The 27,602-nt window shown below is 41.8% G+C and overlaps 1 protein-coding gene across 2 annotated transcripts in view; it reads left to right on the forward strand.

Moving 5' to 3' along the window:
• ALDH1A2 (aldehyde dehydrogenase 1 family, member A2) overlaps positions 1 to 25,019 on the forward strand; it is a 138,317-nt gene extending 113,298 nt beyond the window's left edge. The window contains exons 8-13 of one of the 2 annotated variants that reach the window (XM_006894503.1): positions 11,702 to 11,804; positions 12,866 to 13,050; positions 14,608 to 14,772; positions 15,431 to 15,588; positions 16,075 to 16,149; positions 24,814 to 25,019. In XM_006894503.1, the coding sequence (XP_006894565.1) occupies positions 11,702 to 11,804; positions 12,866 to 13,050; positions 14,608 to 14,772; positions 15,431 to 15,588; positions 16,075 to 16,149; positions 24,814 to 24,886 (759 nt within the window). In that variant the 3' untranslated portion in view covers positions 24,887 to 25,019. The remainder of the gene's footprint in view (positions 1 to 11,701; positions 11,805 to 12,865; positions 13,051 to 14,607; positions 14,773 to 15,430; positions 15,589 to 16,074; positions 16,150 to 24,813) is intronic. The other variant, XM_006894504.1, reaches the window with a different exon arrangement.
• Positions 25,020 to 27,602: the final 2,583 nt, after the last annotated feature.

Raw genomic sequence — 27,602 nt, forward strand, 5'->3', positions numbered from 1 at the left:
ATGGGGATGTTTCTGTTTATCTATGTGTCTCTTGCTTCATCAATATCACACCATCTTGATTACTGTAGCTTTATAATAATGTATGACATCAGTCTCCTGGACCTGGAGTATCTCCTGGTATCTTCTAGGTAAAGGTGTTATTGGTAATAGTAAAGGACTTAATGAAGAAGCATTTGCATGGAGTATGACAGCCAGCTTACAATTGTCCAAATTAGTTATGGCAAGAAGAGCTTTCACAGGCAGATTAAATGATCACATAATCCTCAAGCCCTTTTCAGTTTGTAAGGTTTTATTTCTCTATCCATCTATCCTTTTCCAAGTTTATAAGCTACTTGGAAGATTATATACATTCTTCAAAAATGCATATAGCCCTTAAATATGGATTTGTGCATGACTCCTAATATTATGACATGTTGCAAGGAGGGACAGGTCCTTGGAGAGGGACATCATGCTTGGTAGGGTGGAGGGACAGCGCAGAAGGGGAAGGCCCCCTATGAGGTGGATTGATTCAGTGATTGGGGTAATTGGGATGGGTGTGTCAGAGACAGTGCGATTGGCACAAGACAGAGTTTAGGGATGTTGTACATAGGGTCGCTATGAGTCACAAGTGACTCGATGGCACATAACAACAACAACAACAACATGGAAGTGGGGCCTCTTAATATATCACAGAATGTCTAGAACAGTCAACAAGAAGAAGCATATTTGGGGTGGTACTTTTCCATTTTTCTTTAGCAAAGGCCTTTAAAAAGCAAGCAAAGTTTCTCAGATTAAAAGTAGGATTAATTTCTCCTTATGCAGCTAAATACATGAGCAATGCATATAAATATTTAATAAGTGAATATGAAAGGGCCCTTATAAACAAAGTCAATAAACAGTTCCTATAAAGTACAGGAAAACAGTTTGCTTTTTGCTTGCTTTGGTGTTTTCTTTATTCAGTTAGACTAACAAACCATGATTTCATCATTCGTCAACAAAATAGTAGAGAGGCCATCAAAGCAAACTACAGGAGAGTCCAGATTGATTCGTGCCAAACAAATGTTTGTAGCTAACAGCTGTATTATCACTGATTCTAATTTACGCAGCTGGGGTTCTTCTTTCATTTCCGAAGTTAGATGAATGTCAAGTTGCATGATACACACCCTGTGTCTACTACTTGAATAATGAATTATGTCAGCTCGCTCCTCAGTATAGTCTCATTCTCCTTTGTAGATGGGAGAAATTGCCTACTTCAGTTTTTGCTTTTGACTTTTAAAAAGAGCTCATAGCCTCCCCCCAAAAAAAGATTGTACAAATCTATTAATAAATCATCTTCTATTTGAATAAAAATATGTAGTATTGTACGACAGAGCCTTTCCATGTATAGATTTTAAATAACTAGTTGCCTGCCTTTTGTATTTTTACACTTAACTCTTTAGTACTGAAGGATAAGAGAAGTGAGATGGTTTGTCTGCTAAATCAAGGATCTAAGATTACTTGATTTACTCTATAGCTGAGCTAACAAAGATTCTGCAATAGATTTCTCTCCTCATAGCTCAGCCTGAACAAACCCTGAGATGCCCATCCTTTTAGCTCCCCGAGTCTGTGGAATAGTACCTTTGACTTGAGCACCCCCTGCTTCTTTCCTATCAAAGTAAGAAATAAAAATATTGATTTAAATTGTCCTGAAGTATAAGATGGAAGTTTTCTAGAACAAAAGTATGGTTAAGAGTACAAGGCTCTTTTTCTGGAATATCTTTTGGTTGTGGGTAGAAGGCATGTTTAGCTGATAGAGGGGCCTTAACCCCCAGGAAGGGGCATCTGGAGAAGAGTAACATCAGCCATAGAGCAGCTCTGTGGAGGAGCAAGAGGCGCCCTGGCTGGGTGTCTGCATCTGCATCAGTCCCGGCTCTGCCACTCAGTGCGTCCTGTCAGCAAGTCATTGACCTCTTAGTCATGTTACTTCTTTCCCTCCCCAACCATAAAGTGACTAACCATTCTTACTTTACATGATTGTCGTAAAGATTAAATAGAACAATGTTTATGAGAACATTAACATGATAATGTTAAAAGAATTGGAAAATAGAATCAATGAGAAAAGATTAAACACCCTAGTATTAAAGAAGTGTCTTTAAAAATTATTTTAATCTTGTGATCCTTAGCTAGCAGCATTTTAGAATATTCTTGGGAACATTAGAAACTACCCATACCTGGACAGACCACAGACTAAGAGCATTAGAATTTCTGGAGGTTGGACCTGTTGTTGTTGTTGTTAAGTGCTGTAATGTCACCTGCAACTCATAGCGACTCTATGTACAACAGCCCTAAACGCTGCTCTTTCTGTTGCCAGTCTTATTGTCTCTGACACACCTTCTTTCATTACCCCAGTCACTGAATCAATCCATCTCACCAAGGGTCTTTTTCTCTTGTGCTGTCGCTTCCACCCTCCTAAGCATGACATCCCTCTCCAAGGACTGATCCCTCCTTGAAACATGTCAGATGAAGCTTCAGAACCCTTTCCTCCAAGGAGCAGCCTGGTTCCACCATCTCCAGGATGAACTTGTTTGTTCTCTTAACAGTCCATGGTATATTCATTGCTTTTCTCCAGCACCACAGCTCAAAGGCATGAATTCTCCTTCTGTAATCCCTAGTTATTGGAGATTCTAATGTACAGTCAGTGTCTGAACCACCAAAGCCATCTTTTATTCAAGGTGAGGAAATAAAAACCATAGTGCATAAGAGGAAAAGTTCACAATCATTCTGTCAATTCTGACAAAGCCAGACCTTGGAAGCAGGTATCAGGTGTTCCTGTCTCTCCACTCTGTTGCCCTGAAACCTGGTGATCCCTTTTTGCTGTCATGTTCTTGTTCATTGAGTCAATTTTACTGAAAATCTGTATCTACATACAATTTTCTGAAAGTGTAAGCTAGAGTCCCTGCCTTCACAAATTCAGTCCAGAGGGAGAACAGCTGTTAACAGTGCAAGAATTCTTTGAAAAGTGCTTATGGGATCAGAAGAGGAGGAACACACTACAGCCTGGGGGTGGGGACAGGCAGATTAGGAAGGCCAGCTTCTCAGGAGGTGGCAGAGTGAGATCTGAGAAAATGAGCTTATCAAATAAACAGGGAAAGGAAGGGCATTCCATCCAGCAGCAATAGCAAAGTTCAACAGGGCAGCAAACAAATGCTGGTGAGGTTGTGGAGAGTGGAACTCTTATTCATTCCTGGTGGGAGTGTAAAATGGTACAGCCACTATTGAAGATGGCCTGGCGCTTTCTCAAAAAGTTGGATATAGAAATAACATTTGATCCAGCAGTTTCACTATTGAGTGTATACCTTAAAGAAACCAGAGCAACAACCCAAAACATATGTGTGTACACCATGTTTATTGCTGCGTTATTAACAATAGCAAAGAGATTAAAGGAATCCAAGTGCCTATCGACAAACAAATGATTGGAAAAGCTATGGTACATAGACACAACGGAGTATTACGTGTACTGGAAAACAGTGAACTCATAAAACATTATGATGGCTGGAGAACATTATGCTGAGTGAAATATCTCAGTCACAAAACAACAAATAACTTCAGAACACCACAAATACTGTCTAACCCCTTATAAAATAGGACAGACATGGCAGGGGTGAGGTTGGAGAGAATAGGAAAAGAGTAGATAAACAGTAAACAGTTCAGTAAGTCAGATGAGGGGGGAAACTGTCTGAAAAGAATATATTAAGCATTATGTGTATATATGACAACAACCTGGAACAAGGGGTACATTGCAGAGGGCTGGAGGAGAAGGTTGGGAAAAGGAGAGAAAATGTGCAATAAGGGGGGGGGGAATAAAACCTTTTTGATGTTTTAGAGAAAAAGGAGGACATTCCAGGCAGAGGGAACAGTATACAGAAACCCAGAGGCATATTTCAGGAAGGGTAACTGATTTTCTGTGGCCAGAGCGATGAGTATGAAGTGATGTGAACGTGAAGTAGACAGGGGACACAGTTCTCGGTCATGCTGATGTTTGTAATCATTATTACCACTTAAACTACTTCAGATGCTTTGGTTCTGATTCGACCTGTTATTATATCTGGAAATAATGCAAAATATTATAAAATCTGGAGCTCAGAAAGACAAGAAACATCCAGTTATGCATATTTTTGACATTTCTATTTCCATCACAGTTATGACGAGGAAGCACAGCAGAGGAGAGAGAAACAGCAAACGGTCATCTATTTCAGGTTTAAGAAATGAAAACTTACTCAGAACACAGGCATTATCTACCAGTTTTCTGAGATTTCTACTAGAGATTTGAGTTTTCTATCTTTTTTAAAAAGTATCTCTTCTAAGAATCTATACTAAAGTGGATAATTAATAAAAAGATAGTATTTACCCAACTTCAAAACTATTCAGGGCACTGCTGCTTTGAATAAAGAGCACATAAAAGCCTTTTGTGTTCTTTTTTGTTGTATATAACAAATTATTTTTATTGCAGAGCACCAAATTGCATTTCCCTACACTGTTGCATTGCCTTGAACATGATTCTGGTGTCTTGTGGCTTTTCCAAGGATACTCCTGATATCAATCTTGAAGCCTATTCACAACCAGGATGGGAGTCAGGGTTGATCGGTGCCAACATTCCCGCTGTGAATTAGCCCAGTTCTATTATGTGTGTGGGAGCCCCTCTTCACCGCCCTGACCTGTTCAGGGTACACAGATACAGCTGAGAGACTCAGCAGGGAGTGCAAAGTTAAGAAAGCACACATTAGGAACACTATCACTTACTCTTTCAGAATGAGCTCTGTGCAAGAAACTAAAGATCAGTTTTTTATTGTTTTTGTTTGGTTTTTTAAAACCATTCAGTGCAGCTGTGGTGCTCTTGGGGAAAGCTGCTTCTGCTTCATAAGGCAAGAAAAACAGAAGTGTGGACAGATTATTAGAATGAGCATTTGCCTGAGAAGTTCTATCTTTTTTTAACATTCCTAATTAGTTAATGTTCCAAGGAACAAATTTGCTTCATGACCTATGTCTTCATTCAACAGGTGAAGAAACTGAGAATTGGTTAGGTAGAATGGTACGTTGCTTAGTGGCCAAGTCAGAATTTGTAGTGCATAGGTCGTCTAACTCCTATGGGCCAGACTGCATTGTGTTAACCTGAATATGCCTTTAATTGGTTGTATACTCAGTGGTGAGGCTGGTGGTAAGAGTTAAGAGTCCACTTGAAAAAGTAGGTGATGGACTAAAAATTTGGTTCCTGTGCTTTCGTTCTCTTTATATCTGTCATCCACAGGGTGGTGGGGGAAGGGTCAGCTATACTTTGGACAGCTTGTCAGGAGGTGCCAGTCTTTAGAAAAGTATATCATGCTTGGGAAAGTGGAAGATCAGAAAAAGAGAGGAGGAGCCCTAACAGGGTGACTGACACAGTGCCTGTAACAATTGGCTCAAGCAGATCAGAGAGGACAGAGCGAAACAGGGCAAAGTTGAAATCTGTTGTCATTCAACTCAGTGGTATCTACAACAGAGCCAACAAAATATTCTATTAACAAGTTGTTTTACAAGAGTTAAGACTTGATTTCTCTGTCAATGTAGGTTTTCACTCCTTGGAACATGCATACATCCTTGTACCTTCAGGTATCTGACATTTTACCTAACGATCATGGTTAAATATGACTGGTGTGGCACATATCCTTCATGAAGCATACTTAATACTTTATATTGCTTTAAAAGGACTGGACCTTTCATATCTGTAATTCATTCTTTCTTAAACTTTTTTATTGCATGGATTTTTACTTAGTAAATTTGAGTCAAATATGTGCAAGGAATATTTTATCTTGGGTTTACATGGACCTAGCTTAGTGATAAGGAGCCGGGTTGCCAATTCCAAAGCACACAGTTCAAATCCACCAGCTTACCCCACAGGACAAAGTTAGACATATCCTCCTGTGCAATTTACTGCCTCTGCAAAACCCACTCGAAGGTCAGCCATAGGTCATTTCTGACTCTACAGTACACGTCACCACCATAGCTTTCTGCATAGACATGATGTCTGTTCTCCCCTCCCTTTGAAATTGAATCTGTTGCATTTGCAGATCTGTTGGGGTCAGTTCTCGTTGCATTTGCAGATCTGTTGGGGTCAGTTCTCTTTACCACCATTTCCTTGGTCTCATAATAGCAATAATGAGAAGCAGCTCCAGTTTGGAGGTAGTTTAACCTTGCTCAGCTCCACATGCAGAATTCACCCAGCAGAGTATAGAAATTATCAAATGATATCACGAATATTACACACAAGCAAAATCCTGCTGAAGATTATCCATAAATGACTTGAAATGACATCAACAGAGAACTACCAGAAATACAAGCTGGGCTCAGAAGAGGCCGTGGCACTAGGGACATCATTGCCAATGTCAGATGGCTCTTGGCTGAAAGCAGAGAGTACCGGAGAAATGTCTATCTGGGTTTCATTGATTATGAAGAGGTATTTGATAGCATGGATCACAACAAATTGTGGCTAACCTTGAGAAGAATGGGAATCCCAGAACACTTAATTGTACTCATGCAAAACCAATACTTGGACACAAAAGAGGAAGGAAACACTGTATGTTTAAAATCAGAAAAGGAGTGTGTCAAGGATGTGTCCTGTCTCCATTCCTTCTCACTCTGTATGCAGAACAGATCATTTGAGAGGCTGGACTTTATAAGAACGAATGTGGCATCAGATTTGGAAGAAGACTCATCAACAATCTGCATTATACAGATCACATCACATCACTTGCTAAAGCTAAGGAGAACCTGAAGCATTTGCTGCAGAAGGTCAAGGACTATAGTTCACGATAAAGATGTAAGCTCAACATCAAGAAAACAAAGATTCTTACCACTGGGCCAATTGGCAACATCATGATAGATGGAGAAGAGATTGAGATTATTAACAATTCCAGCTTGTTTGGTTCCACCATCAGCACTCTTGGTACCAGCAGCCAGGAAATCACTATGAATTGTATTAGGAAAATCTACTATCAGGGACTTCTCTCCACAATGCTGAAGAGCAAGGCTGTCAGTCTAGAGACTGGAGTGCACCTAATCCAGGCCACGGTCTTTTCAATTACTTGCTGTGCATCAAAGAGCTGGACAGTGACTAAGGATGACAGAAGAAGAATTGATGCCTTTGAGTTGTGGTTCTGGAGAAGAGTATTGAACACACGATGGACTGTCAAGAGAACTAGCAAGTCTTTCCTGGAGAGGGTCAAACCAAACTGTCCTTGGAGGCAAGGATTCTGAAACCCTACCTCACATACTTTGGGCATGTAACCAGGAGGGACCAGTCTTTGGAGAACAGTATCATGCTTGGAAGGGTTGAGGGACAATGCAGGAGAGGAAGACCCTGGATAAGATGGATTGACACAGTGACTGGGGCAATGAGGGTAGATATGTCAGACAGTGAGACAGGCTCAGTATCGAGCAGGATTTAGAGCTATTGTTCATAGGGTGACTATGAGTCATAGTCGATTCGACAGCACATAACAGCAACAGCATAGTCTCTAAAGAGACTCTGTCCTGAACCCTGAGGGTATCCTGGGAATATACATGATGCCTGATACTCTGATCAGTTATAACTTCCATTCTAGCTCAATTCTGTGTGCAAGGATCAGAGTTGTCTGTCTCTGGACGATAGCAGAGAACTGCAGACCACAATAATACATTTAGGTCTAACATTAAATTACATCCAGATTTTTTTCTCAAATCGACTGCCATTGAGTAGCTTCCAGGTTATATTCCTTATCAGTAAGTTATATGCCCAACATTACACCTGTACGAGGACCACCAACTTATGATGAATATGGAAGACTGATGAAAACAGGTTTTTGGGGTGTGTCCTGATGCCACTTCAGGTAGAAGTGGTTCTTCCAGAGCTTCACCCATCCAGTTCTTCTTTGATAGGGCTGGGACTTGCCTTCCTTCCAAAATGGAAGAGGAAAGAAATTATTCAATTGAGATCTGCCCTGCAGTGTTTAGTACTAATTTGGTTTCTAGGGAAAGGTTGGCAAAGCATCGACACGGGAAAAATAATCATTAGGTATTCTCCTTTGATGACCATAGGCAGAGCAAGGCTTTTGTGTAGTTAGTGTAGCCACGAAAATCTAAAAAAAGAACCTCTTCATGGTAGTGATCTGATGACTGTCAGGGAGGAAGGTTAAGAGAAATGTAATGGTAGTTGTGCCAGCACCCTCTCCACCAGCAACTGCTGTTACTCAGTGTCTTAGTGTGTGTCATACTTTTGATATCCCTTGCCTTTGTTTGTTTTTTATTTTGTTACAAAATACAAATTCTGTAGCTAATGATTTGTGAAAATAATTTGAACCTCATTCTGAAATCAGTTTTGAGATGAAGGATAAGGTTTTGGTGATGTGTGACATCCATTAGGTACTCAGTACATGTAGAGAGGAAGGCAGAAAGAATGCTGAGAGGAAGGAATGGAAGTGGACAGGAGCTGGGGGGTGACTTAGAGCTTGAACCCTGAAATCTGCCTACACAGAGTAGCCGTGTCATGTTACTGGTCTAATCAAATGTGCTTATCTTGAGAAGTAAAATGGTTTTGAGAAGATCGGATGAGTTAATATATTCATGGATCTGTCATAAATTGACTCAATTATTATTAGCTTTTCTTATAACTATTAATGTATGAATTCTAGTGATTGTTTTCTTTGAGAAAATAATTTTCTATTCTGGGGCTTTGAAATGTGTCCCTACCTATTAATGCGAATTCCTTCAAAGCAGAGCGAGCCAAGCACACAAAAATTCCTCCGGGGAAAAGGCAGTGACAGATGTGCTATCACTGACTCTGCCACAGTCCTGGCATGAAGTTGAGGTGCTGATGTTTCCCAAGTTGCCCTTCAGGATGGGTTCACCTCTGGTGGGACTCACAGGTTCCAACAGTATTTCTCACTTGCCAGAATTGAGGCCCAGAACATCCCTTTCCTCGGTAATTCTGTTTTCTTCTCCTGGCCTGACACCAGGTATTTTATTATTGAGCTCACAGTATCCCTAGGAAGTTTACTTTGAGTTAGAAGAGATAGATTGGAAAAGGCAAAAAAGATGACTCTGGTGGGTGGGTCGTAAGGTGCCCATTAGTCTCAGAGCCAGGTTTCTTATCATCTTAATAAACAGAAATTAACAAATTGATAAATTTCTGCAACCAAAGAAATTATAATTCTTCCTCTTTTGGAAACAGAACTTTTTCCCAAGATTGTTTGCTCAGAATTAAGGTCTTTCTCCTCAATTAGTTTTTATAAATGCATATAGCTTTCTCTAAAGTTCCCTGGTTGGCACAAATGTTTAAATGCTTGATAACTAGCTGTTGTTATGTACCGTTGAGTCGCTTGTGACTCATAGTGACCCTGTGTACAACACTGCTCTATCCTGTGCCAGTCGCACTGCCTCTGACACACCCATCCCGATTACCCCAGTCACTGAATCAATCCACCTCATAGAGGGTCATCCCCTCTTTCGCCGTCCCTCCACCCTACCAAGCATGATGTCCCTTTTCAAGGACCTGTCCCTCCTTACAACAAAGTATGTCAGACAAAGCCCCAGAATCCTTGCCTCTAAGGAGCAGCCTGGTTTAACTCTTTCCAGGGTGAATCTGTTTGTTTTCTTGGCAGTCCAGGGTACATTCAGTACTCCAGCACCACAGCTCAAAGGCCTCAATTCTTCTGTCCTCTCTAGTCATTGTCCAACTCTCTGATGCATAACAAGTCATTGCAAAGACCATAGCCTGTATCAGATGCACCTTAGTCTCCAGAGTGACACAATTGCTCTTCAGCACCCTGGAGAGGTCCCTAACAGCCGACTTTCCCATGGCAGTATGCCTTTTAATTTCCTGGCTACTGGTGCCAAAAGTGTTGACCATGGAGCCAAGCAAACTAAAGCTGTGAACAATCTCAATCTCTTCACCGTCTACCCTGATGCTGCCAATTGGTCCAGTGGTGAAAATCTTTGTCTTCTTGACATTGAGCCTCAATCCATACTGAAGGCTGCAGTCCTTGACCCTCTGCAACAAGCATTTCAGGTCCTCTTCAGTTTCAGAAACCAGGATTGTGTCATCTCCATAACGCATATTGTTAATAGATCTTCCACCAATCCTGATGCTACACTTCTCCTCATAGAGCCCCGCCTCTTGGATAATCTGTTCTGCATACAGGTTGAAAAAAGGTATGGAGACAGGACACTTCCCTGGCGTAACACCTTTCCCAATTTTGAACCATGCAGTGTTCCCCTGCTCTGCTCTGACGACTGCCTCTTGGTCCAAGTATAGGTTTTGCATTAGAATGATCAAGTGTTCTGGGATTCCCATTCTTCTCAGAGTCAGCCACAGTTTGTTATGACCCACACAGTCAAATGCTTTTGCATAATTACTGAAACACAGATTGACATTCTTCTGGTATTCCCTGCTTTCAGCTAAGATCCATCTAACATCAGCTACAATATCCCTAGTACCACAACCCCTTCTAACCCAGCCTGGACTTCTGGCAGTTCTCTGTTGATGTTCTGTTCCAGTCATTTTTGGATAATCTTCAGCAGAATCTTGCTTGCATGTGAAATCAACGATACTGTTCTATAGTTTCCACACTCTGTTGGGTCACCCTTCTTTGGAATGGAAACAAATATAAATCTCTTCCAGTCAGTTGGCCAAGTGGTTGTTCTCCAGATTTCTTGGCACAACCTGGTGAGCACATCCAGGGCAGCATCCACTAGCTGAAATACGTCAATTGGTATACCTTCTTTTCCTAGGGCCTTATGTTTTGCTATTTCCTTCAAATCAGGTTGAACTTCTTCCTTCACCACCATAGGCTCTTGCTCATATGTTATTTCATTAAATTCTTCTGTGTCTGCCAATTCCTTTTGATACAGTGACTTAGTATAGTCTTTCCATCTTCTTTTAATACTTCCTGGATCATTTCATATTCTGCCTAAAGCATCTTGATTATAGCAACTCGAGGTTTGAATTTGATCTTCAGTTCCTTGATAACTAGCTAGACTGTTCTAATTGGAGCAGTGACCTTCACCTTCTCAAGGAATCTAGGTGATGCATCTCTGTTTTCCTTTTAACAGTTTGTACTTCATTGAAAATGTGAGTCTGCTCCATGACAAATGCTTTTCTCAAGCATCCTATTGTTTGTTTGGATTCTAGGTGAATAGACATTTGCAATAATATTCCAGTAAACTCAGGTCTTTAACTGCTTGGAATCCTTTACTGGAACCCTAGGCAGAGGCAAAGGTGTAATAGTGAAACCATATGATAAATCCCATTCATCCTTGGCCTTCTGAGTTGTTGTTCAACAGTTTGTTTTCCCACTATTGAGCCATTTTGACTTTTCCTGGAGGCTAGGCTACAATGCAGTCGTGAAAAATCTCTATTGTGTTTTGTTTGCCAGTTGTCTTTAGAGAAATCTTTCACTGATAACAATTCTAGTTTAACCTATTTCTCCTTGCTTTATCTTTCATTAAAGTAAAGCGGTGTTTCAAGTCACTTTGGCAAGAAAATAAAATTGCTCAAAATAGGCTTCTAGCTTGTGCAGTCTGGTTGACCAGGAGGCACTGCCTCTATTGTTAGTGCTGGGACTCACCTCGTAGAACCCATTTCTGTGCATGCCTGTAGTGCTGAGAGCCAGCTGTGGCCACTAACTGTCTGAACCATAAGAAATGTGAGACTTCTCTCCGTTTTCTCTTCCAGATTGGAAAGCTTATCCAAGAAGCAGCTGGGAGAAGTAATCTGAAGAGAGTAACTCTGGAACTGGGAGGGAAAAGTCCCAATATTATTTTTGCAGATGCTGATTGTAAGTCCACCAGAGATCCCGGTCAGGTCCTCACTCAACTGGTCATGAGTAATTTCTTTTCTATCTCCCTCATGGAAAAGGCACTCAGAAAATGGTCTTTGGTGCTAAAGATATGCAGGAATAATTGAGTCCCAATTCAGTGGACTCCCATTGCTTCTAAGGAGAAGATAGTTTTTGTATGAGAGAAAAGAACAATTTTTCATTAACAACTGAATGAAGAGTGTGTAGAGTCTTACGATGCTCCCCTTGACTTCCAGTTAGGATGACAGACTCCTCGAGCCAGTCCTGTATAGACCGTTGTAGGTGATGCCACCTCAGCAGCAGGTATTTAGGGAGGATTAGAGCAGCCACCTAGTTAATGCCACATCCTCAGGGAGGATTCCACCCCGTTTGTCCTGTTTGTGTGTGGGTTTCCAAAATTGCCTTCATTCAGCCTTTTTCCTCCTCGCATAGTGTCAAGGAAAGCTACTTTCCCAGTTTTATCACCTTGAAATCAGTAAACAAAAGTCAGAGTATCTGAATTTCAGTCCCAGCTTGTACTTTGTAGAGTTCAGTTTCAGCTTTTTGTCTTTGTATGTACATATCCATATTAAAAATAATAATTACAGTTTTTTCTTAAAAACTGAAAGATTTGGCAACTCTGGGCATGCACTCACACATGGCAGCTGTACCTGGCTCCCTTTCTTAGCCTCTCTCCTGATGTTTTACTACTTAAAATTTATATTAACAGCCTTTTTCTTTTGCACATTGAAATTTGAAACTCCTTCGACAGATTATCTAATCTAATCTCTCATTTTTGCAGAAGAGGAAAGAGACTCAAATACATGAAATTCTCTAAATTCTCGTAGTAAATAATGTCAAGGTCTAGTTAAGATGAAAACTAAGTTGTATTTTCAGTCCAGTACTCTTTGCTGTCAGAGTTAACTGACTGACAGCTAGTTTTTTGGTTTTACTTTCCACTGTGCTGTATGGTGAGTCACATTTGAGAGGGATGGAGGGGGCTCTGTGGCAGGCCCTTATGGGTGCAGCAGCGTGGATAACTCGGCTGTCTCTTCTTATAGTGGACTATGCTGTGGAGCAGGCACACCAAGGTGTGTTCTTCAACCAAGGCCAGTGCTGCACGGCAGGGTCACGCATCTTTGTGGAGGAGTCCATCTATGAGGAGTTTGTGAGAAGAAGCGTGGAGCGAGCCAAGAGGCGCATTGTGGGGAGTCCCTTTGACCCCACCACTGAGCAAGGACCTCAGGTAGAAAAATCACAAACGTATTCTTTCTTTACCAAGCTCTAGCTAAGCAAAAAAACTGGACATTAATGAGACCCAGTAAGAGCACTGTACTTTTTTTCTCAGTCATCTTTACCTTCTACCTTATCTACATACTGAAGACCGGAAATGAGGAGGTGTATGGGTTGGGTTTTTTTTTTTTCATTCTTATCTTTCAAAATTTAAAAAAAAAATCTAGAGTTACTTTAAAGATATTTTGAATTTCGGAACTAAGTTGGAGATGCTTGGCTGAAAGAAAAACTTGGGCGGGATAAGATGAAGCATGTCTCTAGAATACAGTCTTCTAATAACTAAACTTTAAGAGAAGCAAGGTAAGTATCTCTTTGTTCAGGCTGACAAGGTTTGTTTCTACTGACTTAATCTAGTCTGGATACATTATGTGTAACTTATACATGTGTAGGAAATAAGTGGTTCTTCACTTTCCCCTCTCTCTTAGCTCTGTCTCTGACTCCTTGACACATGGTGCAGGGTCGAGAGGAACACAAAAATCCCTTCTTCAGAGTCACTTTTTAATTTTGCACGTTATCCATAATCATTAAGTCATATTCCCAGATGGAATTCTGGCTTTAAAATATCGATATAGTCTAAGAACGTTTAAGAGACTATTTGGGCCAGCACCCATTTAAGTCCTAGAGCTTGAATTTTCCTAGTAAGGGACATTCCCTTAATTTTATGTTCTTGAGAGAAATTGTTGTCCTAGTGGAGCAAGTCAAACTTAGGTGAATGGAAGGTTTTGTTATTTATCGTAATTGAGTAATAACTATTGCTTTGGAAGAAGAGTACAATACTGGCCATATTTGGTGGACTAGGAAGTCTCCCCTCACTCTTTACGCTTAATCCTTCCCTCTTAAAATATCACTGAAGTTCCTTTAGAAGTCTACCCCCCCCCAGGCTTTGATGTACTATACCTTCAGAAGAGGGGGTTTGTTAGCCCCTTATTGTTTTTATCTTTTTAATAATGATCAGTTGTCAATGTACCATTGGGTCATAGCTGACTTTTTAAACATATTTTCAGAGGCAGTAAATCACACCAGAACAGACTGCCCATCTTTCTCCCTCAGAGAAGTTGGTAGATTAGAACTGTGTGCTTTCGGTTGGCAGCACAACCCCTTACTACTAGGCCATCAGAACTCCCCAATAATAACCCATACAATAATGACCGGACAACACGTACAGTGTCCCTCTTCCCTGCCTCCCACCATAAAAGCAGTATATAATCAATTTGTCATTGTTGTTATCATTTAGAAGTTCCCTACTCTTTAACTGGTAACATCTGATTTATCTGATTCAACAGTATCATTAAAATAATGTATTTCTTGGAATCTCCCATATATTAAATTGAACAATAGACAGTTGCCATTATTGTGGGTCAAATGGTTATTAAATAATAACAACTTTATATGCTTTCACCAGGTATAATGAATCTTTGGGGAAAAAAATCTCAAGTGAGAGATTCTTGAAAGCATGCTTACTTCTGTTTTCATAGATCTTACTTGGAGTCACTAGGTATTTCTTCTGTAGATTGATAAGAAGCAGTACAACAAGATCCTGGAACTCATCCAGAGTGGTGTAGCTGAAGGCGCCAAGTTGGAATGTGGAGGCAAAGGGTTAGGCCGGAAGGGTTTTTTCATCGAGCCCACAGTGTTTTCCAATGTCACCGATGACATGCGGATTGCCAAAGAAGAGGTATCAAATATAGTGTTCTTACAAAAAGCAAAATCTTTCTGGGGATGATTTCCAAAGCTTTTCTAGTAGATTATATTAGAGTTTAGCCCTTCACATTTCAGATACACTAATAGAATATGCATGGCTTTGAAAATCCAAGTTTGAAGAAAGAGGTTTAGCAAAAAAGTAAACAAGCTAGATGGAGACCAGGTGACATGCTATTAGACTGCAATCTTTATTAACAACAGAACAGTAGTAATATAGCCAAGTCATTAGTCTAAGACACTGTCCCTAGTTTCTCCCACATGCAGGTCCCTGGACTGTTAACCAATAAGGAGAAAGAGCTCTCATGTTAACACAAGAGATTGACCTGGAGTGGGCCTTCCAGCTCTTTGTTCTCTTCCCTGGAACAGTGCTTAAGAATTAAGGACACTACCTCTTTTTCTTCTCTACCTATAGAACACTCTTCCATATACACAGTGGAATCAAGTGATACCAGGGGGCCTGTGGAGTGAAAGTGTTAAACAGACTCTTACATAATGTGAAATTTGGGGATATTTTATGACTTTGTGCTGTTTAAAATGAAAAGTTATTTAAATAACCAAGGCAAAGTAAACTTGTTTTGAAATGTGGGAAGCAGATAAAGGAGTAGTGAAACAATTAAATTGTGTTCTTACAGATCTTTGGCCCTGTTCAGGAAATTCTGAGATTTAAGACTATGGATGAAGTTATTGAAAGAGCCAATAACTCAGACTTCGGACTTGTAGCAGCTGTCTTCACCAATGACATCAACAAGGCTCTCACAGTGTCATCTGCCATGCAAGCTGGAACCGTTTGGTAAGCTCAGAGTCAGTCTTGTCTGGCCAAGACACATTACACTGGTGTTATATCCAAAACAAACAAATGAAAAAAGCCACTGTTCCTGTCATGTGCAATATAACTCACCATGACCCTCACTGGTTGCTGAGGGTGTAAATCTTTATGGAAGAAACCTGCCCATCTTTAGTTTGTAGAACCACAGGTAGACTCAAACTGCCATCCCTTGGCTTAGCAGCCAGCCCAACATGCAACACACTATGCCTCCCGGGCTCCTTGTAATTCTCCAGAGCACAGGTGAAGTAAACAGATAGTCTCTAGAAAGATGGAATTAACAAAGGCAACCAGAATTCACTCCAAAAAAAGGGATATATTCCTTACTGGGGATGTCAGTAAAATTTAAATTATGAAATGTCCATGTGTCAAAAGGAATTAGAATATCACATCAGAGAGATTGTTTCTGTTTTGGCAGAATTTACAGTAACTCACGGTACTGTCTTCTTTCAGGATCAATTGTTACAATGCTTTAAATGCCCAGAGCCCCTTTGGAGGATTCAAGATGTCTGGAAATGGGAGAGAAATGTAAGTGCCCAGACTTGCCAACTCATAATTATCAGCACAGAGAATACTTACAAATAGTTTAGTTCTCTCAGTTTTACTAATTTATTAAATAAACACTTACCAAGCACACACTACCATACCCTACACACTACACTACAAACATGTAGTTGTTACAGAGATGACTAAGAAATAATCCTTTTTATGCTAAGTGGAACTTAAGAAAAATAAATGAACCACCAATTACAAATAATAAAGAACTACTGTGGAAGTATATTAAACTCTTATGGAGGTGGTCAGATGCACAGAGTTTAGAGAAGATTTCACGGAAGAAATACTATTTCAGTATTGAAGAATCAGATATTCCAGACTGAGGGAATAGCAGAAGTAAGGGCCTGGAGGCATAGCCAACACAGAGTAGTGAAGACCTAGAATGGCATTCAGTGTATCTAAAATAAAGGTCCATAGTGCAGGAGTGTTTCTTTTTTTTCTTCTTTTTTAGGTGTTTTTTTTTTTAATATTCATTCCTTCATAGCAAAATTGCTGAAACCCTGAGGTCTGCACTAACTATGGTCATAATTCCTATCACTTCCAGGAGCTTAGTGTTAGTTGTCATTTATTTTCCCCCAACAAATTCACTAATTTCTATCTTGCACAGTCCAGAAATTAGTCCATTCAGCCTATGACATAGGATAAATGAGGGAGACTTGATGAAGTTTCAAATGAGAAGACTGAGTCAAATAAAAACACTCAAAGCTTTGAAGAGAAGATGTAGCCACCGAGGAGCTATCAAAGATTGCAGAGCCATGAATTGTGGCTGATAGAGAATGTGTTGATTGTCACTATAGGAAAGACATTCACTAGAATGATTTAGAGTGATTTTGGAAGAACAGTAATGTTATTGTTAGATGATCCAGATCGCACAACAGAATGAAATCCTGCCTGATCCCGCACCATCCCACAGTCTTTGCTGTGCTGAAGGCTTTGCAGTCATTGTATCTCAGTGAGGGTCGGCCGTCTCTGCTTTGCTGACCCTCTGCTTTTCCAGACATGATACACTCCCAAAGACGGGTTCTTCCTGATACCATGGTCAAACTCTCTGAAATGAAATCTCACCAGCCTTGCTTCTAAAGAGCATTTTGGCTACACTTCTTCTAGTACAGATTGGTCTGTTCTTTTGGCAGTTCATGGTGTATTCATTCTTCTTCTCCAACTCTATAAATAAAAAGTCTCAGTTATACTTCCGCCTTCCTTATTCACTGTCCAGTTTTCACATGCAATTGAAAATAACCTTGGGTGAGGAACAGCTTACTCTTTAACATGTCTTCATAACACTTTAAGGGGGTCCTTGGCAGTAGATTAGCCCATTGAAATTCATTGTTTGATTTCTTGACTGCTGCTTTCATAGTTGTGGATCCAAGTAAAATGAAACCCTTAACAACTTCAATCAATCTCCATTTATCATTATGTTGTATATTGATCCAATTGTGGGAATTTGTGTTTTCCTTATGTTGGCATGAAATCTGTACTGAAGTAATGTTACCATTAACTGAATGCTTGCTATCTATGTGCCTGCTTTGTGGTGTTATATTATTTTGTAACCTTGCTTCATTTGATTTTGACAATAATTTCAGAGGATAAATAGATTTATCTTTATATAATGGATTGCTCAGATGAGCAAATAAAAGTTAGAGTGGTTAGTAGCTTGCCCAGGCTTATAGCCAAGAAGTGGCGAAAATGAGGTCTCAGTCGTCAAATCCCAGGCATTGAACCTACATGATAATCAGCTAAGGTAACCTGGATGTAAGGCACACGGATTCTTCAGGAACAGGATTAGGGCTGGATAAAGCCCCCTTGAGATGATGAGGACCTGAAAAATGGGACTGAGGTAGAAGAAAATCAGCTAAAGTGGGAGGGGTTCACGAAGAAATGATATATTATTAGTATCAGAGGATGAATGGTAGTCAGGATCTTCTATGCTGATACCATCATTCGAAAACAATCACCTTATTTTGAAAGGAACTACATCCATATTTCCTAAATCCTCTGATTCAAAAGAGGAAGAAATGTACCATGTCCATCCTCTCTGCCATTATTGAACGCATCTCCCTAACCCCAGCCCCTTTTCAACAAACACTTAGTTTACAACTCGTACCTCCCATGGACTACCAAAGAACAAACAGATACATCTTAGAGAAAGTGCAGCCCAAGTGCTCTTTGGAGATAAAGATGACGAAGCTTTGTCTCATACACTTTGGGCATGTTGATAGGATAAGCTCTCCCTTAGAGAGGAACATCATGCATGGAAAGGTGGAGGGTCAGCAAAAGAAAGGAAGATTCTTAATGAGAGGGATTGACGCAGTGATGGGCTCGAGCGTGTCAGAAATGATGAGGATGGCAAAGGATCGGACAGAGTTCAGATCTGTTGTTCAGAGGGTGGCCTGAGTCATACTCAGCTGGATGGCATCTCACAGTAACAGCAGCTAGTGATAATGTCTAAATCTCTGTGCTTGGTCCATGTAAGATATTGTTGGATGAATGAAATATTAGAAAAATCTCTAGCAGACCAGTGTCGTGTGGAGAATCTAGGAAACCTCCTCAATTCTGTCTCATAGAAACTGGCCTAACAGAGCAGGACAGTCTCACAGGGATTTCACAGAACAGATAAGCAGGCCTTTCTCCTGTGGAGGGACTGCATGGGTCTAAACCACCAACCATTTACTTAGCAGCTGTATGCTCAACTGCTTGCACGACAAGGGTGCCTTCTGGGTTAATACAAGGCTTTGAATTGGCCTTTAAAGGAAACAAACATTTGGGCAGATGAAAAAAAGAGACTATAGCTTCTTGGGGTTGGTGAGCAAAGCGTAGTGTGGCTCTGGGAGAACAGTAAACAGGGACATCATTGAAGAAATAAATACGATGTTTTAGAGGCAAGTGCAGTGAACCCGTAAGACTGGAGCAGAACATGAACATGCCTCAGGTACTTTAGGTGGTAATTTCTAGCCCTTAATCATTCAGTTATAAAATAAGTATAACTTTGAGGTCATTAACTGAGTGTCTAAAATCGCACTGCTTGATTCTTGCCTTACAGCTTACTGTTTGTGTATTATCCTTTAACAAATGACCTCATCTCACTAAGCCTCAATTTCCTCATGTGTGAAGTGAGAGTAATTATAGTTCACATCATAGGGCTGCCAAGGGATTAAATATTAGAATTACATCTGTAAAACCTCTAACAGAGTATGTAAATTCTCAGAAAATAGTAGGTGCTGTTTTCATTGTTGACCAAGTACATGAGTATAATGTAGTTGACTTTGCTTTCTTTCCTTAATAAACCTTTTTGAGAGTGTAGCAGCATTCTTCTTTCATTTCAGCCAGTGTCTCCAATTTATATTCTGCCTCTGGAAATACCAGAGAAAAAGTATTCTTTCTGGAACCTTCCCCCCCCTTTTTTTTCTGGCCCCAGGGCCACCTCTTTGCTTTGCAGCTGTACCCCATAACCAGTCTGGATCCTATTTGCTCCGTTATTAGTATTCCTTCAACTTTTACAAGCTCTTCATGTATTTAGGTTGCTGCTACTTTTTTAAAGATGTTATTCCATTTCCTGCCCCTGTGTCTACGCTTTCCTGGGCTCTGAAATGTTTGTGCAGTCCCTGGTGATGGGAATGCCACTTGCATTTATTCTATGGTTACAGGTTATTACCAGGTGGATCCTGAGCATAAGGTGTATTTTAGATAGTCATTGGCTGATGGTATCTAATCCTAGGCTCAGCCTAGGCCTTCAACCTGAGCAGGTCTCACACCAGGATTCAGGCTGTTACATTATCCAGATCCAGTACAATCCACTTGGAAATGTTCCGTTTGTCTAGAAATAAAGAACAGGAGACAGTTTGGCTCTGTCAGAACCACACTCAACAGGGGCCCGAGAGATGAAAGATAGCCTCTCTCTACTTATCTTGGAGGTACCGTGGTGACCCAGCTTTTCCAGTGCAGTTGAAAAGTAGTTGAGAAATGGTGGCTCTTTGACGAGACTGCCTTCATCTTGTCTAAATTAGATGGTTCTTTGTCCTTTGTTGCACCCTTCAGTAACCAACAGAGTGGTAAGAGATACCTCCAGTAAAAGATCATGCTCTGTCCCAGATTTAAGACAGTCTCTGAAACAGCACCTGACCCCACTCCCCCACCCCCGTGATGGAATGGTTTATCCAACCATCTGCAAACTCTGTGCAGCACTCCTCCCGTGCCTCCCAGCACAGCTCTAAGAAGAGAAGAAAGACATAGCACATTCTGGAAGCCAGCCTCAAGGGAAAGAGGGTTGGTGGAGACCCTGAGGTCTCCCCACAGATTGCTATGGTGAGGACTGCCCTCTACAGGTCAGCTGACGGCTGGCCTCTCATTCCGAGGTCAGATAATAGAGCTGAGTTTCTCTCTGTTCAGCTTGTGAAGCTAATCCCATCTGTTCCACTTTTCTTATTCTTTTCCTTCCTCAGTTATGCTACCCTAAAGACAAGGGATGGTAAAGCAAGAGCTGTAAAATATGTGTCACAAACTGAAGGGGTGGAAAAGGAGCTGTGAATCGCAGCATTTTTAAAATTAAGGGAACAAACTTTGAACATGGGAAGCATTAATTATTGGGATATTTTCAACCAGAGGTTCTCAAGGTTGTGTGTATGGCATATGTTTGTATATGTATAGAAATCACCAGCAGCCTGCTGAGAAGAGGCTTATTAAATGTGTCTATCTGGGGACCCCTATCCAAGATCCTGATTTAGTGTATCAGAAGCAGGGGCTATGGAGCCCTGGTGAAGTGCCTATAAAGTACTCAGCTGTTAACCATCAGCTGTTCTTCAGGAGGAAGATGTGCTTCCACAAAGACCATCTAGGAAATGTTCCGTTAGGATCAGATTTGACTTGATGGCAGTGGGTTTGGCTTGGAGCTTGAGCTGGGGTTCCAGACATCATTGCTCACATTCATGCCTCTGGAATGATTTTAAAGCCAGTGGTCTGGGACCTTGCTCTGAGTAGTGCTGTTGGAAACCAGCAGAGATACTCATGGATGAGTCTGAGTAATTCCTGATAGGATTGGCTGAGAGTGGCTCAGGCGCTACAATCCTCTGTGCCACTCTTCTCCCTGTCCACTCCCCCACCCCCACCCCCGAGGTTCTAGAGCAGTGATCTGGGCACCCTGAACATAATGGTGATCTAACCAGAGTCTGTGCCAGAGTGTGGCAGGGCATAATCGGTGCTGAGGCCTACTGACGCCGGTGCCAGTGTTCTTTCTCCTGGCCTAGGGGCAGAACTTGCTGTTAGGGTAGATTTGGTTCCACTCATCTGTCCTTGGACCAACAGTCAACATCCTTGGTACCAGCATTCAAGAAATAAGGAGATGTTTTGCACTGGGAAAGCCTTCTGTCAGATACCTCTCACAAATGGTGAAGAGCAGTGATGTCAGTTTAAAGACTAAGGTGCTCTTGATTCAGGCATGGTCTTCTCAATCATGTAGCATGCATCAGAGAGCTGGACAGTGAATAAGGATTACAAAAGAAGAATTGATGCCTTTGAGGTGTGCTGCTGGAAAACAGTACTGAATATCCCGTGGACTGCCAAAAGAATAAACAGTTATGTCTTGAAGAAGGTACAGCCATAGTGCTCCTTGGAGGCAAGGATGGCGAAGCTTCATCTTTCATACTTTAGGCATGTAGCTAGGTGAGAATATTCCTTGGAAAGGGACATCATGCTTGGAAAAATGGAGGATCAGTGAAGGAGAGAAAGACCTCCAACGAGATGGATTGGCACAGTGACATCAGCAATGGGCTTAAGTGTGTCAGAGGTGGTGAGGATGGCACAGGATAGGGAAGGGTTTAGATCACTTGTTCACAGGGTCACTGTACTCTCTAGTTGACTGCACCTAACAACAATAACATCATCTGTCTCAGAGCAAGCTGTGCATAGACCACAGCAGTAGATTACTGCCTGGACTGTAGAGAGGAGCCCACCAGCAGGATTTTCCTCCCAAGAGTGATGAAGTCTAACATTTAAACTACAAAACAGCCATACCGCAAGGTTTTTGCTCCTGTAGCCCTCCTCACTTTCCCCAGAGCCTGGTTAGAGCTCTGAGTGGGAGGAAAAGTGTGGTTCGGGGTCTGTCTCAAGTGCATGCACAAGCCAGGAAACATGAAGGGAGTAACCTCACTTCAAACGGGAGGCACATGATGTCCATGATGAAGAGACACATTCAGAACTGCCTAAGGGCAGGAAAAAGTCCAGAGAGCGCCAGAGCTGAGCTGGTAATAGAGCCTCAGAGCTGCATGGAGCTAATGAGGGAACATATAATGAGTGGGGCAATCCCAAGTTTATTATTCTTAGTTCTGTAAGAAGGAAGACCAATACAGACCTTAGCTGGTGCCAGTGTCCCAGTGAGGCTTTGTCAACTCAGGTGCCCTTGGTGCTCAGAGCAGAGACGCTGTAGTCAGAGCCCCTGGAGCCACGTGTGGGGCCCTGGGATCCCCAGCAGGAGCTAGGAGTCTTTTAACGTAGATCTGAGTGGTAAAGTCAAGAAATAATAACTCTTTAACTTTTATGCCTGGCTGTTTTTAAAAGGCAGTATCTCTTAGTGCTTTCACTTTCAAATGCGTCTTTAAGTCTTTTTGTTTGTTTTGTTGTGTGTTTTTGGTGGAGAGGGAAGGACAGCAGCATAGAGCTGGGAGAGGAAGGTCAGGAAGATGACGTTCTTTCATTTATTAATCATTGAGGGTTTACTTTGTGCCTGATGTCATGGGTTGATTCTGGTCAGTGAACAGGAAAACCAAAATCATTAAGATATATGTTCTTTTAATTTTGCATTGAGAATTGGGTGATGGTTCGTGGAGCAGGATCAGCATCTCGGCATTTAGAGCCCTTTGTTTCATGGCATTGATTGTGATCCCCATAATGTCACAGCCCTCATCCTACTTCCTCCTTGTGTTTCCCCTTTCCTTCCTCCTTCCCTAAATCTTCCTGCCTTCTAAACTTTGTCCTTGGGCAAGTGATGCCCTTTTTTTCTCAAGTGGTTGGTGGTTCTGAGGAATTAAGATACATTTTCCATGGGAGACACAGATGCTCAGATAGTTCCTATCCAGTGGGGCAGGGCTGCAATAGAGGTCTGTACCAGGTGCTCTTTGGATGCAGAAGAGGAGGAAGGGGCCCAGCATGAGTGAGTCAGGGAAAGCTTCCCAAACGAGATGGCCTTAAAAAAACAAAACAAAACCCCCAAACCACAACCAAACGTACCTCAGTGTACTCATCTAAGTATCAACTCTGCAAAAGCAATAAAGTGCTATTTTCTTAAACTAGTCTTACCTATGGGTAATGAGGATGTTCCAAGGGGGAAAACTGTTGTCCTAATGATGCAGACAGGAAGAAGTTAATGAGTTATAGCACTGAGAGTCTAGGAGACAATGCTAGTGTGTACCTTCCACTTACAAAGCTTTTCAGATTGGTTCTGAATAAGAATAAATTAAGAGAAAAAGAAAAAAGAGAAATATAAGGTTAAATTATTCTGAAGAAAAAAAATAGGAGCATATGCTTAACTTTATGAGTAGGGAAGAGGCAATTCAAATGAAAGGAAAGTGAACAGGGAGAGAAGAGGGAGAAGGATCAGATCGGAGCCCTGAAACAGCAGGCTTTAGTGCACTCCAGTGATCCCTGGGCAATGAGAATGCCTCCAGAGAGCCCTCAACCGGCTGCAAGGGCTGAGTCTCCTGTCCTCTCCCCAGACCCTGGGGGCCTCAGGAGCAAGGACATTTTACTTAACTTTTGCATCCCCTCAGCTCAGCACAGAGCTGTCTGTAGGAATAAATAAAGCTCACTAAGTGCTTGTTCACCATGTGGATGATGATCCTTGATCCATGACCATGTTTCCAGAGGCTCTTCGGGCCAAGAGGGGAAGGGGTCAAGAGAGGATCTTCGGTGAGATGGGAATACTTACTAACCTTGACATTTTTTAAAAATTCTGTTATGTCCACTTAACTCCTTATGTGATGACATGGGGGTTGCAGACAGTATTTATTCAGGATCTTGTTTTTAAAGTCTTACAGATGCTTCAAGTTCCTCTCTGAGGGGCTTTTAGATCTTCATTCTTGACTCTTAAATCTAAGAGAGAATATAAGGGGATTTAGGATATCAAACCAAGAGGATCCTAGCCTGGGAATCTCATTGTGCTCTTTTAAATGAAGTAGATCTAATCTGCAGGGAAGTGGTTAGAGGGTAGGGTCTCTAGTCCCAGGAACAGTGGTGTTGTGGATGAGGGGGTGCTGCCAGGGAAGGGGGGTGGGGTCATGGCTTCCACATGGGGGCACAGTTGTCATTGCTGTAAGCACGGGGACTTAGCACAGGAGGAGGCCTGAGCGGCTGTATAGCCTGTGACCAAGGCCACCCCGGGCTGGGTTCTCTGAGAGCTTCTGGTATCTGGCCTTGCTGTGACTATAGTGAAGAGGGGCCATCCTTTACTGTTAGGAAACAGTGACTGCTCCTGAGATAATAGCTTTCCCTGCCCCTCAGCTGGACTTTCAGTCCATTAGGAATGTTTCCATAAAAACCCGGGACTTGCTGTTAGCAGGTGATAAATTTCACCTATCCAGGACTCTTACTGTCCTACAGATTGGGTTGCCTGGCCTCTGATAGCTGATACTTCACATTTCTGTTTTTCAGGGGAGAATTTGGTTTGCGAGAGTACTCGGAAGTGAAGACTGTGACAGTAAAGATCCCGCAGAAGAACTCGTAAGGAGGCCAAGAAGCAAGGAGAAGGCCAGCCTGCACAGCTCTCCAGTCTCCTTTTCCTGTGGGGCTGAGCTCTCAGGAATCTAAAGTTGATATCCAGTCTTTACTTAAAGGTTTAAATGATAACATGCAAGCCAGGCAGGTCACAGCATAACTAAACAGACCAGCTGGGTATGGCTTCTTGGCACTGTGAGGGATCACCTAAATGACACTGAATACTGGAGCAAGGGGAGCACTTAACTGTCAGGCGCCTCCACCATGTCTCTGCAGTGAGGGGCTGAATTTGAGAGCTGCATTATTTGATGCCCTTTGTTGCAAAGAACATCCCTCTTGAGAAAAGGTGGCCTTTCCAGTTCCCCTTCGCAGGCTCCCCCCATTCACCTACTCAGCCCGCTCCTCCAGGGAGATCTCAGTTGAGCTCATTTGGGGCAGATGTTTGGGCCGGGAACAATTTTCCAAGGTTTTGCAGCCAAATTACCGTTTCATGTTATCCATTTCTTCAAAGCAAAACATGAAATGGTTTTAGTTAGAGCCAGACCAGACTGAAAATGCCAGGAGCTGGTACACTGCAGCAGATGGACTGAGAAATAAGAACTGGGGTTATTTCGAACCTAGTCTGGTTTCCTGGTACCCATAAATAACCTGACTGAAAGAAAATCAGGAATATGGAGTCCTGGAGGGTAGCAAGTGTAGTTCACAGCTTCTCAGCTTCCTGCAGGGGGCTGTGCGTATTTACTCCCTTCTCTTGGTTATCCTGGATTAACATGAAACGTGGGTGGTTTTTCACAATAAGATGTGATCTTTTAAAAAACTCACCTTTAAAACCAATTAAAAAAATCTGAGTGGACTTGAGAAATTAAGGGGAAAGATACTTTGAAGGCATAATTCACTTTCTACTAATGACTGATGATTCTAGTTAAATGCCTTATTTCTGCACTTGGAATTGACACCTTCTTTTTAACTCATCTTCCACCACTAACACCTGCTACTCCCAATATCTCAGATGTTACTCTGACCCTTTCTGGGTCTCAAAGGCTTCAATCCATTGCCAGTGACCTTGGAAAATGAGGCCCTCCTGGGGGCTTCAGTTTCCTTTTGCAGAATTCCCATGTGCCAAGATTGCCACGTGCCCAGGCTGCTTTACCAAACCTGCTGGCTCATTGAGCCCCTCTCTCAGCACGGGAGCATCAGCCTACAGAGTGGAGGGACAGGAAGCTGGGAAGCTGCGCCCCCCCTTCTCATACACTCTTCTGCTTCCAAATTAGTCCACCGGTTGATGTGGGCAGTGTTAGCTTCCTGTCCTTCCTTCTTTCCAGCTGCAAAATCCAATTCACTCTCTAACCTAGACGAAGATCATCTATGTGAAAGTACCAACCATAACCTTGAGTATGTGGAATATGGGGGTTATATATATATATCCTGCTAACCATACTGTTTTCTATTTATAATCCTTGTCAGTTCACGATGTTTTAAAGAAATCTTGATTCAGTGTTACTTACACACACCAGAGCATCCAGAAGCCCAATGCCTTGACCAGTGTGCTTCAGTGGGAATGTCATGCTCTCTGTAGCCTGTGTCCAAATGAACAGATCCACTAACAAGCTAGTTACCTTTGAATTGCAATATAGAATGTGAAAATGAAAATTTATTCCCTTTAATTTACTTTAAATGAAACCCTTGTGCTAGCAATAAAGCATTTATATTGTGTACTCCTGGGATTCCTTGGCTGAAATTATGTCTTTGTGTCATCCTGCATTCCTTTGGGCCTCTCGTCGGCTGTGGGCATTTTCAGCTGGGTAGCTGGCACATTACTGAGCACACGGCTGGGAGGGCAGTTTTACAGACTATATAAAGGTGAATAAGATCCTTGTTTTCGCATACTTTGTAAAATCCAAGAATGCATGTGGCTTTGTGTGGCAAGTACATACGGGCGTCTATGTAATACTTACTCTAACTGGTCAGAAGGCCTCTATAAAATCTATAATGTGGAGGGTTTTGAGAGCCTTGCTTTTACTGACATGCACTACACAGTGAGGACGCAGCACCGCTGATGGCTTTTGCAGTAGCTTTATTTTTATTTATCAAAGTGAAATGAAGTCAAAGGCAGGCAACCTGATGCAATATTATTGCAGCTGTAAAAAGAAAGCTGTAAATGGTGACTGTACTACCAGCTAGAGCTTGTTTTTTCTCTGGAGTCTCAGAGTAGAGCTCTTGGGAAGTGGTTCCCACCCTTTAGGCCTTCACACTCTCCCCTTCCAACCAACCCTTGGAAGCTCCACCCAGGTTCTGATCAAAGGTCACAAAACCCAAAACTGATGATGTAGCCACAGAGCTGACCCAATTTAGGGAAAGAGGCAGATTGTTCCTGGGCTTCATTTCTGTCTGCTGCTATCACGTTCTTCTGGAAAACAAGTGAGGTGTGAGAAAATGCCATTCCTGGGGCACTGGATCAAGAAGGTTCTGAGATGTGCTTGTGGGGCTCCCATAAAATCACATTCCAAAATTGAGCCATCAAGAAGAAAGAGATGGGCACAGAATAATCATTCTAGAGTCCTCTAGGAAGATGCCACTGTACAGATTGTAGTCGGAATCGGGAATAAGATGACCCTAATTTGATGTGACATCCACTTCCTAAACAACATGCCTCTGGAAACTCTATGAACTTTAAGAAAGGATCGTTATAGAAAGGCTTCAGGTCCTTTGTTCATAGGGTCGTTATG

Source organism: Elephantulus edwardii, unplaced genomic scaffold (assembly GCF_000299155.1).
Source record: "Elephantulus edwardii isolate Elephantulus edwardi_28Jun2011 unplaced genomic scaffold, EleEdw1.0 scaffold00145, whole genome shotgun sequence".
Classification (NCBI taxonomy): domain Eukaryota; kingdom Metazoa; phylum Chordata; class Mammalia; order Macroscelidea; family Macroscelididae; genus Elephantulus; species Elephantulus edwardii.